The 16,828-nt window shown below is 49.8% G+C and overlaps 1 protein-coding gene across 2 annotated transcripts in view; it reads right to left on the bottom strand.

The window, feature by feature from the left end:
* Nucleotides 1–4,353: 4,353 nt before the first annotated feature.
* The window catches only part of CLIP2 (CAP-Gly domain containing linker protein 2), a 111,392-nt gene continuing 98,917 nt past the window's right edge, over nt 4,354–16,828 (bottom strand). For both annotated transcript variants that reach the window (XM_031967934.1, XM_031967933.1), the window contains 3 exons: nt 12,835–13,020; nt 11,384–11,446; nt 4,354–8,597 (listed from right to left, as the gene is read on the bottom strand). In XM_031967934.1, the coding sequence (XP_031823794.1) occupies nt 8,586–8,597; nt 11,384–11,446; nt 12,835–13,020 (261 nt within the window). In that variant the 3' untranslated portion in view covers nt 4,354–8,585. The remainder of the gene's footprint in view (nt 8,598–11,383; nt 11,447–12,834; nt 13,021–16,828) is intronic.

Raw genomic sequence — 16,828 nt, forward strand, 5'->3', positions numbered from 1 at the left:
GTTTCTTCTTCTGTAAAATGAGCTGGAGAAGGAAACGGCGAACGAGTTCAGGATCTTTGCCAATAAACCCCAAATGGGGTCACAAAGAGTCGGACATGATCAGAACAAATGAATAACAACGAAAGGATCCCTTTCTGATGTCAAGAGAATTTTGAATTTATTCCTAATCCATCCCTCAGCCTGGAAGTGAGCAGTGGTCGGAGGATCCTAGATCTAGAGTTCCCTTCAACTCACCTGAGCAAAATCGGACCTCGGTTCCTCGACACTGATTCTAGGCTTCTCTCCGTTGTACCACAAAACTTGTCTTTTCCAACCTCCCAATATATTTGAACATCTGCCCCCTTCTCCCCATCCACACAGCATCCTCACCTTTTGATGGCCTCAAGTCTCTTTTGATATATATTGCACATATTAATATATTTATTAAGGTTCTATTTACACCGTGTATGCGTTTGTATGTAGTTGTCTCCTCCCCTAGAATGTAGATAGGATTGTTTGATTCCTCACATTTGTATCCCTAATACCTAGCGCACAGTAGGCACTTCATAAATACTTGACTCCTTGATGACTTGATATTTGAGACTTGGCTTGATTAATACATTTTGAAGGAAGGACACGAAGGAAAGACTTACCCTGACCTTGCTCTGGGCTTCAGCTTCCCCAGGAGTGAGAAGAAGGGATTGGAATAAATTATCCCTGAGGTCCTGAGGTTGAAAGAATACTGAGGAATTGAAGTTTGGGGATGGGTAAGGTGGCCACCTGGTGGCCTTTTGCAAGCATTACAAGCAAAGACTTCTGGGAAGGAGCTCTAAGTAGGTTATTGTTTATTCTTGTTCCAGTTGTGCCCTGGATCTGGAGGAGAGAGTGACCTGGCCCAGCTCTCCCTCCCTCTCTTAATTCCAGCTCACTTGGTTGCCATGGCGTCACCTCCCCGAGGTCGTGATCCGTGAGTACCAAAAGTAGTGTCCTACTCCTTGTGCCCTGCTGGACCAGAGCTCGCCCCGCCCTTCTGGCTTTCACCGGCTCCTTAAGCCTTTCAGTTCTCCCACTACCTGGTCACAGAGGGAGGGTCCCTCTCCTGGTCTCCTGGGAAGCCAGTTAGCTTCCTGTCGACTCCGGCCCAGAGCATGTCGGGAAGGTGAGTTTTGGTTAGGAGGAGCAAGATGGAGGTCCAAGGGGGTCAGAGGCAGGTTTTTCTGGGGGAGGAAGCAGCACACTCAAAAAGAACGGATGGGGGAGAGAAGAAAACTTCCTGATTCTCTCCAGATCAGGAAACCTTCAGCGAAGGCTAAGAGAGGGGAGAATCTGAGAAAGATCCCTGCCACGGCACCCCCCAAATTCAGGCTGGAGAGCCCCAAAGGTAACCTTGTCCGTTTCCCTGCTGCCCTGTGGAAGAAGGGCCAAAAGGGAAGAGTTGGCAGAGAAAAGGAGGGAGAGTTTGGGGAGACACACGTGTACCCCTCAACCACGGCAGGCAGTGGGCTATTCATGGAACCACAGATTGAGAGCTAAAAGGGGCCTCGGAATTGAGCCATTCTGGCCCCCTCGTTTGATGGATGAGGAAACTGAACCATGTATCTGGAGGAGAGCCTGATCCCTTCCACCTCTTCCCTCTATAGCTTCTCCACTAGAGAATCTTGCCTAATTTAAGTCTTTTTTTGCCTCAGTTCAAATCTCTTTTCCTTGATGAGAATTACAGGAAACCTGGAAAGTCGAGCCTGGGTCTCCCTTCGGCCACAAGAAGGCAGGAAAGTCAAACCTCAAGTGCGATTTCAAGGCCATACAAATTAAATCCCCAAATCTGGGGTATTGTGTTCATTTCTGAGCCACAAAACCAAATAATTTTTTTTCAGAATTTTAATAAACTTTAGAATGTTTTTTAAAGTTTAAAACTGCATTTTGGGGTGCCCTGTATAAATGATTCACAGGACTAACCTCTCAACCAATCCCTATCCCCACAGCCTAGAAACCATCTTGGTGGCAATATCGGATGAACTTAACAAATGCTAGGTGACAAAATGGACCTGATATTCACTTCTCCTCTGTTTCCTTCCCAAATACATTGTAAAAATCAAATGAGATGATGTTCTCGAGAGCTCTGGATTTAAGATCAGGAAACTGGGGTTCTCATCCTAGACTTTCCCCCCTAACTTTACTAGTGACTAATAGTGGGAACAAAACAAGATGGTGTCTCGAGCTGAGGTTCTAACCCTCAGGGAAACCCAGAACTCTGCCGTGGAGAGCCGGAGCCAGCCTTACTCTGGGCCAGTGAAGCCCTGTGTGCACTGGCTACATGTACAAGGTGATGCTTGAATTGAGTCTGGATGGAAACAAGGGATTCTACCAAGGGAGGAAGGAGTATATTCCAAATATGGGGGATGGCCCCCAAACAGGCCATCCTTGGACTTTCTGTGGGAGGCCGGGAAGGCCAGTTTGACTGGACTTAGAGCATGGAGGGGAGAATAATGTGTAATGAAGCTGGAAAGGTAGTTTGGGGTCAAACTGGGAAGAATTTTAAAAGCAAATAGATGAATTTATATTAGATGCTAGAGGCACTAGGGGGCAAGCAGACTTTATTATAAGGGGCAGGGGAGTCACAGGGTCAGATCTGCCTTTAAGGGAATTTGCCCGAGTGGCCATGTGGCTGATGGATGGCAAAGGGAAGTGATTGGAGTCAGGGAGGCCAATTTCCAAGAAGTCCTTAACCCTAATTATGTTACGGATCCCCTCTGGCAATCTGGTAGAGCCTATGGACCCTTTCTCAGAATCAATGATTTAAATACATAAAATAAAACACAGGAGGACAAAGGAAACAATGCTATTGGAATATAATCATAAAAATTGGTTTTTATTTTTATGGACCTCCCAGGGTAAGAATTACTGAATTAGGAGGCAGTGAGTAAGGTGATGGCTGTGAAAGAGATGTAGTTGAAGTATAAATGGTAAAACTCCCAAGACTGATAAAATAGGTGGAGATGAGGGAGAAGATGAAGTCAAGGATAACACTGAAGTTATAAACTGAGGGGAATAAAGGGAAAATGGCTCCCTAAGTGATGAAAGGGAAGTTCAGAAGATATCCGATACCTTCTTATTCTTCTCTTCCTCAAATTTAATATTTCCGGTTTCGAGTCCTCACTGGGTAATCATTAGTCCACTCACCCGCTTGGGTTTCCTCCTCTGGACACTCTCCATCCTGTCAATATTTTTCCTAAAACATGGCGGCCAGAACGAATGGACTTAATATTCCCAATGTGGTGTGACAAGAGCAGGATCCAGTGGCTTTGGGGCATCCCTAATCCTGGGCACAGTCTCGCTTTGGATACATCTCAAGATTGCATTCCCCACCTTTGGCCGCCATATTACACTGTTGACTCACCGTAAACCTGCAGACCCCGAGGACTTTTTCAGAATGTACTGGAATGTAGCTGTACCTCCCCCATCTTAGACTTTTGAAGTCGGGTTGTTTTTGCTTAAATCCCAAGCGTAAGATTTTACATTCATTGTTATTAAATTTCATCTTCTTGGATTCGGGCCAACAATGGCTTAGCCAGCTGCAAGCTTTTCCATCCAACTCTCATCTTCTGCAAATTGAACAAGACATCTGTGTCTTTCATCCAAGTCACTGATTAAAAAAAGATTTGATCTCCACACAGCCTGTGCTCCCTAGAATTTGTTTGGGGTCCCAAGAAAGGGGAATGGGGGCTGTATTCAGGAAAGGAACTGGCCCAACTGAGTTCAAGTAGATGATCAGGACACTTTTCTCTCTATCTCATCTCCCACCTTCCATCTTCTGTTATGCTTCTGCCCCAAGGTCCCTTTATGTCTCTTCTGGGTATCCTTAGCCCTCCTGCCTTTTTTATCTCATCTCCCACCTTCCACCTTCTGTTATGATTCTGTCCTCAAGGTCCCTTTATGTCTCTTCTGGGTATCCTTAGCCCTCCTGTTTTTTCTACTTCATCTCCCACCGTCTACCTTCTGTTATGACTCCTCCCTCAAGGTCCCTTTATATGTCTCCTGGATATCTGTATCCCTCCTGCTTTCTGGAGGGCACCCCTTTATGGGACATGTAGCTTCCTTTCCAGAATCACTCAGGGACCACTTTTCCTAGTTATTTAGCACACTTTCCCTCTGGAAATTATTTTGCAGTAAAAGATTCAGTTTTCTCCTCCCCAATAGAATGTAAGCAACACGAAGATGGGAATAATTTCAGTTTTGACTTTGCAGACTCGAGGCCTAGCATAGTAAAGCACCTAATAAATATTTAACCAAATTGCCCGTTGGCCGAGGTCCTCTATGACCCCAGTATCTTCCACAGACCACAATCCCACCTCTAGAGAAAAGGGAACAGCTGCCTCAGGCCAGTGGGTCCCAGACCTCAGCCACAAGTTTATTGTTCTTAGTAGGAACTCACCACACTTTTATCCATTCAAGTTTCAGGAAGGGGAAGGGAGCAAAAGGGTAGGGAGAAGCTGTGATTCATGGCAACAGACCCGAGTGACACAATCAGAAACTCATCAGTTTGTACGACATTCGAACAGAGGAAGATCCAAATGAAACAAAACCAAGCCCCCCAAAACAGACATTATCAGAGAAACGACTCTCTCCGCGATTCTCGGCATCCAAATCGTTAGACGCGGTCCCATCCCCAAAGGACTTGGTGATCCACTGGCACTGTGTTGGCCCAAGTAAGCGGGCCCTCCCCTCCTATTGTATACCTCACTTCTGCCCACCCATCCACAGCTGCCATGATTCTGTTGACAGGATAAGATTTTAGTGGGTTAACCCTTCCCTTCCTAGAGAATTCCCAGAACCCGATGGAGGTAACAGAGGATTTGAACTTAGATTAGGTTGTTAAGTTTCCTAAACATGTTGCTGTTTTAAATGAAAACACCTAAGATCCAGGTGGGGAGGAGGGTCGGGCTTAGCTAGTGTCGCTCTTTGCTCAGCACATCAAAGGATGTGAATCTGCACCAAATGTGGGGGGATAGTTCCTACATCTGAGAGGGCACCTAACCTGGGCATCATTCTTGGGGCACGACCTTTCTAGGGGCCCCGACTTACTAGAGAAAATTCTCTATCGCTCTTACATCGGCTTCCTCCTCCCCAGTAAATATCTGCACTCCATGATGCAAGATCTCTGAAGCCCATGGCCTTGGGACTCACAGGCCCATCCCATTGCGTCACAGCAGGACAAGGGGAGAGGAACTAGGGATGTCATCAAGTCTCACTGAGGTTCTACGTGGCAGGAAGGCAGCAGTGAACAAGCAGGGGAAGGAGAACTGTTCTGAGCGAGGGGAGACGAGGACCAGCACGACTGGAGGGAGGCTATTCTACTGGCCTGGGTCCCCTGGCAATCCTAGGTGGGAGGCAGCCTGGTATCAAAGGAAGGATTTGGAGGCAGAACGCCTGGACTATAGTGCAAAGAGAAGCTGGGTTAGGAGTCGGAGGACCTGAGTTTGAGCTTGCTACCGGTGTGACCTGGGCCTCAGTTTCTCAAATGAGGTTGTTGGACTAGATGGCTTCTGAGGTCCCCATCGGCTCTAATTCGATCATTCCTTCTATGACCTGGATTCATTTCCAGCTCATTGACTTATACCCTGTGTGACTGAAGGCGAGTCACAACTTCTCTGGACTCGATGATCTGAGGGTCTTCCCAGCTCTAGCCCCTAGGAGCCTCAGAGGATCTGGGTAAGTGCTGGCCTGCAAAGAGCTTTGGTTCTTTTGTTGGATGCCCCGCCACCGGAGGGCACCATAGAGCAGAGAGATTGAAACAAGATGGCCTTAGGAAAGAAGTGGTCAGTGCTTCGAAAGAACAAGGCCTAGGGACCTGACCCTGGCTGCTACCCATCAATGGAGACACCAATTGCCACCCAAAACAGGGGTCATCTCCCCAGTGACCAGAAAGGCTGGGGTCCCTAGAGCTTGGGGTTGGACGGTGCCAATGGGCTCTCAGGAGATAGACGCCTAATGGAAATCTAGCGCCTCAAGAGTCCTGGGGAGGGGGGGAGTCACTGGGTGGCAGATCCATGCATCGATGTGTATGCTGCACAGGCGTGAATATATAAAGAGCGTGTGTCGTCAGGGCACACGCCTCTGGCGGAAACTCCCCAACTAGGGCAGATCTCAATCCATCTGTGACTCGACATCCAAATCCTAGTGGCCCGTGGGGCCCAGATGGGATTTAAGTGTCAGAAGCGGATTCAAACTGGGTCTTGCCGAGTCCGAGACCAGAACCCCAGCCTGTGACTCTGAGATCTGGAGATCCGGCCGATTTCTCCAGCACGGGAAACTCCCTCATTTACAATAAATGCTAAGGGAATGTTTATAAAATGAATTTGCCCTTTAGATATCCGTATGTTGGGATGTTTTGTTTTTTAAGGTGAGGGAAGGAGCCTCTTTTTGAGAATTTCGTACCCATAAAACCCCCGATAGAGGAACCCATCCAACAGTGAGCCCCTCCTGGGTCTTTCTGAAGCTCGTAGGGAAATGTGGCTGGAGATATTCCTCCCTTGGATTTGGATAGGAACCGAATCTAACCCCTAAGCTACCCCGCTGAGATTTGACTGCGATCTCTCTGGCCAGGACCAGGCTCCCGATTTTGGTCCAGTTGAGTTGGTTGAGGGGAAGGAGATGGGGGCAGAGTGGGAGAGAAGTGCCGTGTCCCCACCAGACAGGGTTCCATGACGTGGCCTTCCTCCCAGCTTGGAAAAACTGGAGTGAGGATGTGTTACACCTGAGACCACAGGGGATGATAGAATTGGGTTCAGAGGACTGAGTTCGAATCTCAGCTCTCCAAGTGTCCTCCCTCGTGGCCTATTTATCCACCTGTAACAATGGAATGAAATGAAATCATCTTTGAGGTCCCAGCCGGCTCTAAATCCTAGAATGTCACCCTTTGTTGGACCCATGGATGGCTGGATGTCCATCAACCAGCCTGGACAGAAGCTTCTTTCTTGCCTTTGACCTCTCTGAGCCTCAGTTTCCCAAACAAGAGGTTGTGTTCGATGGCTTCTGAGGGCCTTGTTAACTCTAGATCTTCCTAGCCTCAATATTTTCATCTATATAATGGGCTGGCTGGAGTAGCTGGCCTCTCGGTTCCTTCCAGTTCTAGATCAAGGGCATCATCATTTATCTTATCCCCAAGCTACAGGAATGGGGTCCTGTTGCTCTGTCTGGCAAGAGTGACAACTGGAAACTTGGAAGTCTAATGGGACTGCCCCTTCCCCAGCTCCAAAGAGAGGAAAAAAGAGGAGAGGGAAAAGATGACGATGTTCCCCACAAGGAGTTGGGACTTGGGTTGGGAAAGCCCGAGAGCAGCCAGAGCTGGCTGCTTGTCCACCTCACTTTGGTCCGAACAAACAAGTCTGAAAGTGACGTGGGATGGAGGGGAGAGCCGATCCCCTGGAAGATCCTGACTCGGATCTTTCCAGCAACCTCCCCTGCCCCCTCTCCCTCCCCCAGCAAAGTTCCTGGGGCAGCCTACCGTGGGGATGCAGGCATGGGCTTTGGAGGCTGGCGCCTGCCCGGCTTGCGTCTTCCCCTTCTGCCGATCTACTCCCAACCACCGTCCCCTAAGCCCAAGAGCTCGGAGCATCCACCCGCAGCGGCGGGCTCACAGCTGGTAACGGGGTCGGCCCACCGGTGCCCACCCCCCAATCTCTCGCCCGTGCGCTGGCTGGCGTTAAGCTCGCGCCAACGGCCGGAGGAAGCTAAGCAGGGGGACCGGGGAGGGCTTAAGACACTAAAAGGGAAGTTGGAGAGTCGGATGACTCACCGTAACACAGTAAATTCTCCAAAGGGAGGAATGGCGTGTGTGAAAAAGAAATGAGGTTGGCCGAGGAGGGGCCTCGGTACCATGAGTGGTAGGTATCACACGGCGGGGAGGAAGGGGGCGGGGGGACCCCCGGGGAGGAACGTTTCCCACAGCCTGCTCCCAGCAGTGCTTCTGTCTCAGCTGGCGGCTTCATTGGTCTCCCCTGGTGGGCAGGGAGTCAGTCATCCCGGACCCCTTTGGAGAACAGCAGCCATCCCGCGGTAGCTCAGCCGCTTCCTGGCTCTCAAGGCCAAGGCCTCTCAGGGGAGGGGGAAGCCAGGGAGAGAGGAAGGCCCAGCTCCTCGGGGGCCGTGCTCCAAATTGCTCCTGTTCATGGCGGGGGGAGAGGGGGGTGTCATGATTCTGGACTCTCGGAGGCCAGAGTCTTCCCAACCACACACACACACACCTTGCAAATTGGATTCCAGAAGCCATCCAGGGCTTCCTCGAGTGTCCAGATCAGGCCTGGAGGCCACAGGGGCGGGGGCAGGGAGGATGGAAGGGGCCCAAATGGCTCCTTCCAGCAGAACCCGTGCCTGTGGACTCCTCCAGGTCGGGGAGGGGGGGGGGGCGGGGCGGGGGACAAGGGAGGGGGATTGTCCACATCTGTTAGTACACTATTGTTACAAACACCATTCCTGTCTCAGAAGGGACAATCTCGGCCAAGCGCCCGGAGGAGAAGCCAGAGACGGACGGGAGGGTGCACGGCTGCCCAGGCAAGCGAAGTGAATCCGGGCGGGGAATGGGCCTCTCTCCACCTTCTCCTCGGAGGTCAGTGCTTCTCCTGGAAGAGAGCGAGCAGCGGGTTAGGCCCAGCGGTCCCGGAGGTCCTCTCCCCGGCAGTCGCGGCCTCGGCCCCCGGCCTAAAAAGCCCCGGGGGTTTTTTATTGACTGGTTATATGCATGGGTAATTTTACAGGAAATTATTTTTTTAAAGCTCTGCTCTCAATTATAAATCAGATGAGGAGAGGCCTGAATGCGGATCCAGGCCTTTCTTCTCTGCCTTGGCAAATTTTACTCATCCTTCAAGGCCCAGCTCAAATCCCACCTCCCCTGCCGAGTGTGGAGCAAATCATCCTCAGAGAATGGTTTGCCTGCAATCACACACGGGCAGGAGCAGGGTTAGAATTCGGGGCCTCCGATTCCTAGCCCCAGGGCTTATTCCACACCATGTGTCCGTGCCACAGAATACACACAGACGCCTGGCTGAGGGGCCCGGTACGTGTGTTTTGGGTTACTTTTGTTGAATCATTTATGTCCAACTTCCCAATCCACTTTGGGGTTTTCTCAGCAGAGACACCGAAGTGATCTCGATTTACAGCTTGATTTACAGAGAGGGAAACTGAGGCACAGCTAGGAAATGTCTGAGGCTGGATTTGAACCTGGGCCCTCCCGAGTCCAGGCTGAGTGCTCTCTCCCCTGAGTCACCTGGCACACACATCAATTCCTTAAATCTCCTCTATCTTCCTCTTACTACTCAGAGCAATCTTGCCTCCCAAATGGAGCGGGCTAATGGTTCAGCAGAAAGCGCAGACTAGCTTCAGAACTGGGTTCAAATCTCTGGGCAAGTCCCTTCACCCTATGTCCTCGGATGTGAAATGCTCGGTATAGCTTCGTCTGCATGTGGGCCCCCCATTGGATTGTAAGCTCCTGGAGGGCAGGGACTGCCTTCTGCCTCTTCTTGTATCAGCAGTGCTTAGCACAGTGCCTGGTACATAGAAGGGGCTTAATTAATGATTATTGATCGATGGTTATCTCTTCCACTGGACGGGAAGCTGCTTGAGGGCCTGCATACAGTAGGCACTTAATTAATGTTTATGGATTGATTGATTGAGATGCCAGCTGAAGTCTCTTCCACTCTTGTGCTCCCATCATGACCCCCAGCCCTGTCTGGCCGAGGTCACAAACCCATCAATGGCTCCCTCGTGCCTCAGATGGAGGTTCAGTGTCTCAGCCTGGCCTTCGTTCGGCCCGGCTCTAGACACTTACTGTTATGTCACTGGGAGGAATACTCTCCATCCCAACCAGCCTGAGCCCTCGCTGTTCCTGCTGCACGCCATTTATTTCCAGGGCCTCTTTCTGCGTGTTCACAATGTCCTCCCTTAGCCTCTTAGAGAAGCGCTAAATGGAGCCGTAGTATAGAGCACTGGGCCTCCAGTCAAGAAGAGTCATCTTCATGAGTTCAAATCCAGCCTCAGGTACTTACTAGCAGTGTGACCCTGGCCAAGTCACTTCACCCTGTCTGCCTCAGTTTCCCCATCAGTAAAATGAGCCGGAGAAGAAAAGGACCAACCATTCTAGTATCTCTGCCAAGAAACCCCCCAAATGGGCTCGTGAGGAGTTGGAGACGACTGGACAACAACCAAACAACCACAAAAGCCTCTCAGGACGCCTAGTTTCTTTCAAGGCTCGCCTCAAAGGCCACCTCCTACAGGAGGCCTTCCCTGTTTGCCCTTCCTGGTCAGTGATTTCTCCCACCTGCATTTACTTACTTTTCTATGTACATGGAAGGTCAGCTAGCGGCACTTATCATGTCACACATGAGGAAACTGAGGGCTGGGGCTGAAATACTTTGCCCTAGGTCATACAGCTTCTGAGCAATGGGGGTCTTGTGCCTTCAAATACAATCCCCTAGACTTTCCCTAAACTAGAATGTAAGAGGTTCACGGAGAAGGATGACAGTACCAGCACATAGTAGGTGCTTATGAAATGCTTACAGAAAGTGACTTAATGAATGAAGATTATAGAAACTCCCAACTCTTAATGCATCAGCAAAGCTTAAAGCTGAGGTTAGAGTCACTGATGTGATGAGCTTAGACGGTGGACCCATGGGACCGCCGCCCAAACACCTAAGCCTCCAGGTGGTCTCACTTTATGGAATCACAGAGCAATTCCTTGATTTGTACAAATACAGAATTCCCAGGAGCGGCTGCATTCGCCAAATTCACCCTGCAGATTTCCCTGGGCTAGAACCAATGATCATATTTTAGAATAACAATAAGTTTGAGTTTTGCATTGGATTTTCCATAAATTAGGGGAACCGGCTACTTTGCTAGTGAGTGACAGGATGCCGTATGGGTCAGAAAACATGGGTCTGAATCCGACCTTTGGCACTTCCTAACCATCTCATCCTATGCAAGGTCCTTCACCATTCTGAACCTCAGTTTCCCCATCTGTAAAATGGGTATAATAACAGGATCTCCCTCCCAGACCTGTTGTGTGGATCAAATGAGATAATATTTGTGAAAGGCTTTGCAAGTCTTCAGGGGCTAGAGTAATGGCAGTTCAAAGGACTCCCACAATGCAAGAACTCTTCCCTTGCCTCATTTATCTGTTAAGTGTTAGGTGTATTTTGGGTGAATTTTTTTAATAGTCAGAATAATACTTTCTTAAGGGCAGGGCTGTTTGGCTCATGTCTTTATATCCCTCAATCCCCAGTACACAGTAGGTACTTAAGTAAGGCTCATTGATTGATTGCTATTGGGCTTCTTATTTTTAAAGGGAGATTGGTGGGCTGCAGGGGCTCTGCCCAAGAATGGTGTAGTGGGGGGGCAGGAGGAGCTTCCTTACCTCTTGTTTCCAGGTCTTGTCTTGTTGATGGATGCCATTGGTGGAACCAGAATTGCCAATGGTCTGTACACGAGAGAGAATTTGTTAGGACTTCACAATAAGAGCAGCTTCCACCTTTGTGGTTTACAAAGCGCTTTCCCCATCATGGGAAACAAGGTTAAAGATTATCCTCAGATGAGGAAACTGAGGCTTTAAGAGGCCATGGGCCAGGGGTCACGTAGCTGGGATGTGAACCCAGGGCCTGTGGACTCCAGGTCATTGCAATGTTCTGCACATCCGACATTTCTAGTTGAGGGGATTTTTATAAACCCTCTCATAATTTGGGTGCTGGTCAACATTTTCTTTTCTAAAAATTTCTTTTTTAAATAAAATCTTATTTTTTGACCATTTTCCTAAAAGAGACCATCTAGGGCCACCCTAACCATGAAGAGGCAGCCTAAAACAAGGAGCCACACAATGTGAGCCTTCTGTACTTTTATGTTTTGTCTTTCTCCATCGGATGATAAGCTCTCTGGGGTCAGGAACTGCTTTCGTTTTCTAATTTGTTATCTTATCTCTCAACATACTGCCTGGCACATAGTAGGTACTTTATAAATGCTTACTGATTTGAACCAATCCTAAGCATGTGACTTTAAGAGGACTGAAGAATCCTAAGTGGCTCTTCTCACTTTAATTTAATTAAAAATTTAATTTTTTATTTTTTGGCTCTTCTCATTTTAACTGGCCTTGGGGTTCCTTCTACCGAAACAGATTAGAATTCAGGTCTTTGTAACTCCAAGACTGGTTCTCTACGTATGTTTAGGAGAGGGGCAAGATGGCTGCGCACAGAATACAATGCACAACAAACGGGGGGTTCCGGAGAAGAACAGGTGGAAAGAAAACAACCCATGAGACAAGACGGGCTGGTCATGTGGGAGGAGTGAGGGACGCCAGGCGGACAGCCACTGGTAGCCTTAAGGACTTAGGAGAACATGAGGAAGGCTGCTAGTGCACTGAGAGGACTCTCTCTAGTGAAAATTTGGAAGAACATGGCAGCCCTTTGTGCAGTGGGCAAGAATGGGGAGGTCATAACGCAGATTATGCACTCTTGGACCAATGAGGTCACGGTTCCGCTGGGGTATCTGAGGGCTGAGTGACATTTTACGAGGAGGGAGGAGGGCAAAGCTCAGAAAGCCGTCTGCCCTCTCATCTATTGTCCTTTGCTACGACCTCTCAGATCCGCTTCCAGATCCCCTCCAATCCAAGGGGCACCTGCCAGCTGCAAAGTGTCCCACCTGCCTGGATTTCTGCCGAAACTTCCCCGCCAGCTCAGGCTTTCGAGGCCTGTCTCAGGCACTCGCCAGTTGTGTGGCCCTAACAGGGAGGACGGCCCTAACTCATCAGTCCCAACTGCCTCTGGGAAAACCAGTCTGCCGCCCCCGAGTCAGGCTGGCCACGTCTGCAAGGCTCACCTGGGATTTCTCCGGGGAACTTCTCATGGCTTCCATGAGCTTCTCCATCTGTTGGCCTTGTTCCAGGGCACTGCGGAGGACGTCCTCCGTGCTGACCAAGCGATGCTGGAGCCGTAGGACCTCCGACTCCGAGGACGGGTCGATCAGGGAATAGCGCCTTTGGTCCGCTGCCGATCGCTCTTTGTCCTGGCGGAGGAGATGGTTCAATGGGTCAGTCATTCCCAAGACTGGGTTAAACCCTGCTATGGGGCAGATGCTGTGCTAAGGCCCGAGGAGGCAGAGAAGGGCAAAAACACCCCCTGCCTCCAAGGATGTTCTATCGGGAGGGAGAACAGAGTGATAGGAGAACAAGAGAGGCAGGTAGGAGAATGACTTCCAGGCCCGACTGGCCCATCTCCTCTTCCAGACCCACGCCATCATCCTCCACCAGAAACAGTCCTTCTCTGCCTCCCTCATTTCACAAATGGCAGCCTCGTCAGCTGGAAGCTACCTTTGACTCCTTTTTCCTTCCTTCCCCCATATGGTAGTTAGCAAACCACCAAGTGCTGTTGATTCTCCTTGGGTAACACCTCTCGAACCCATCCCTCCTGCTCCATCTCCATCCCCATCACTATCGTCCACGTTGCAGCCATCCAATCCAATCCCATCCAATCCAATCCAATCCAAGAGACATCCAACAGATGCAAAGCGTCCCTCTTGCCCGTGCTCCCACAGCAACTTCCCCAGCATCCTGGGTCTTTCCATCACCATTTTTTCTGCCTCCAATTCACAAGTATAAAAACATCAGCTCATATTAATAGAATGCTTTCTAAATGACCACAGGGATTGTGGTAGAAGGAGTAAGGGATCCGAGAGAAGACCACATAAGTTAGAATTCTGTCTCTATTTACCTACCTCCAACCAATAGGCATTTATTAAACATCTACTGTATGTAGGCATTGGGATACACAAAAATGAAACAATCCTTCTTCTCAAGGAACTTACTAGCTATGACTGACTGTGGACAAATCTCTGTGCCTCAGTTTCCACTTCTGTCAAATGAAGGGGTTGAGTCAGAAATTCCCTTTCAGCTCAGGATTCCATGATAAGGAGGCAGCACGCCATAGATTCAAATCCCATTAGTGACATTATGAGCTGAGTCACTTTGAGAGCCTCGTATAATTAAAATGCTAAGTCATGTGGTCCAACCAGTTAGTGAGAGGCGTCCAGTCAGAGTCAGCACGTCTCCCTCTGTATTATGATCCCAGTGTTTGGGGATCACAAACCTAGAGCTAGAAGGGCCTTGGAAGCCGTCTGATCCAACCTCTTCATTTTTCAGGGGAGGAAACTGAGGCTCCACATTTCCCCCAAGCATGGAGGCAGCTAACGGTGAGAAAAAAGGGAGCGGGGATGACTCATCTGTAAAACAGGGTTCATAACTAGCCTGACTGGAGGATGCCCAGGTGAGCTTTTGTTTTGAAAATGCCACTTTGAGACTCACAGAATGTGACAGCTGGAAGGGATTTAAGACACCATCTATTCCCAACCCTATTTTTTAAAAGAGGGGAAGCTGAGGCAGAAAGGGAACTAGTGATTTGCTAAAGATCACAGAAGCAGAAAATGTAAGAATGGGAAGGGATTTCCAAGAATGGCCAGGTACACCAGTGGCTAGAGTGCTGGCCTTGAGTTCAAATCCAACCTCAGATACTTACAAGGCAAATCTATAAAATGCGTAGCTAGTAAATTGTGGAATCTCCAACGTCTAAATGTGTGTGAACCACCGAGGCCAAAGCAGATCGGAAGGGGAGGGCATCTCCTCTGCCCCCTCCCACCGATGGTCATTCATCTTTTCATCGAGACCTTCTGAGAGGGAGAACTCACTAGCTTTCAAGGGAATCTGCTCCATTTTGGGTCATCTCTAGCAGGGAGACGACCAGAACTTTGACCCTGCTTCTCTGCAATGGCCGAGTCTGTCCTCCAGGGTCCATCAGTGCCAATCTAATTTCCCATCCATGTGACGAGCCACAGATACCCGGAGCCAGCTGCCGTGTCTGCCGAGATTTCCCTTCCCTAAACTCGGCCACCATGCTGCTAGCGTCGGGCAGGCGCCCACCTTCCTCCTCCAAAAGCAGGGCTCCCCCCACCCCAACCCGCTGCCCTTCCCCTCTCCCTGAGCATCTCCATTTTTCTCAGGAGCAAGGCCCAAAAGGCGTGTCCTTGCAGCCGGAAGAACATTTATAAATAACTTGGTTTAACGCGCTCCTAACTTCTCCAACATACATGACGTGGTAATTATGGTATTTGTGAAATAAGACAAAACCTGCCTGTTCCACATACGCAGTGACCCCGAAGGCGAAGAGGATTTGGAATTCGCAGAGGACTCAACAAAAATATCTCCTCTTGTGAAGGGAGATGCCGACGCGCGAATCTCCCACCGAGGGCCACGGCATCCCCTACGTCTCGGGCCCTCACGGCACAGAATATTAGACCAAGAAAAGCACTGCCCCGAGGGAGGGGCGAAGTGGAAAAGGCTTATCAAGGGGACCCTCGGTGCTTCTTTTCTGGGGGTGGATGGGTAGGGAACGGGTTCTGCTCTCATTGGTGCTGAGAGAGGGGAATGTGAGTGTGTATGTGTGTGAGTGTGTGCGTAAGTGTGTGTACCAGGGGTCAATCATCTAAAGCATAAGAGAGACAAGGAGTGCTGTGAGATCTGTTCACAGGTGTGCAGTCACCATACCTAGGGTAGAAGCTCATCTGATGGGTGCACGGAAAGCAGAACTCTCCCTCTTACCCAACTAGGCTGATGAGCCACAGTTTCCATTCATTCAACAAGCAATTCCACTCTTAAGGAGCTGCCATTTCATTGGAGTGGGGGTGGGGGGAGAGACAGAAAGACACAGAGACAGAGACAGAGAAAGAGTCAGAGACAGAGAGAGGGAGATGAAAAAGACAGAGATGGGGGAGGGCAGAAGAAAGAGGGAGAGGAGACAGAGACACAGAGAGAGAAAGAAGAGAGAGAAAGAGAGAGAAAGAGAGAGAGAGACAGAGACAGACAGAGAAGAGAAAGAGAGAGAGGAGAGAGAGAGAAGACAAGAGTCAGAAACAGAGAGAGAGAGACAGAGAAAGGGAGATGAAAGACAGAGACAGGTGAAGAAAGAAAGAGGGAGAGACAGAGAGAAGAAAGGAAGAGGGAGAGACAGAGACAAAGAGAAGAAGAAGGAGGAGGAGGGGAGAGAGAGAGAGAGAGAGAGAGAGGGGGAGGGTGGAGGTAATTCTGGACCTGACCTCTGAAGGAAATAAGAGACTGGACAGGGCAGAAGTGAGAGGGGAACGCACACCAGTGTGGAGAACAGCCTGTGCAAAGATGGAGCCTGGAAATGAACTGTTGTATGAGATGGATGGGAAGACAGTCAGTGTGGTTAGGAAGTAAAGTATGGGAGGGGGATTCATGGGAAATGAGACTGGAATTAGAATGTGAATGGATCCGAGGCTGAAGAGTAAGCTGCTCCTCATTCTAGAGCATGAACAAGACTGATGAGCTTTGGGAAGGTCGGTGGGGACGCTAGTGGAGGATGGACGGCAGAGACAGAGGCCATCACAGGAGTCAGGGGGCTGGCCCAGGTAGCCGTGGGAGTGGGGAGAAGGGCTGGGTGTGAGAGATGTCACAGTTAGAACTGACAGGGTTTGGCCACCGATCGGACGGAGGGACGAGGAAGTTCAGTGTCAATGGTGACTTGGAGTCAGTGAGCCCGACTGCCGTGGCAGACAATGGTGTCCTTAATATCAGTGACTAAGGTCTCCTCCACTTGTGGGGCTGAGCCAGGTGTGGCCCAGGACATCACTGATAAGAACAAGGTTTCATTCCTAGGCTCCTCCTTTCTGTCCCCTGGATGTGAATCTATCCATCGCACCACAGGTACGAGCCGCTGGCCAGGGAGGGAACTGGGAGCTGATCGGGACGGGGCAGAGGGCATGACAGATCAGAACAAAGATCCTCCCAACAGGGGCTGGACAG

The sequence above is a fragment of the Sarcophilus harrisii genome, chromosome 4, assembly GCF_902635505.1.
Source record: "Sarcophilus harrisii chromosome 4, mSarHar1.11, whole genome shotgun sequence".
NCBI lineage: Eukaryota > Metazoa > Chordata > Mammalia > Dasyuromorphia > Dasyuridae > Sarcophilus > Sarcophilus harrisii.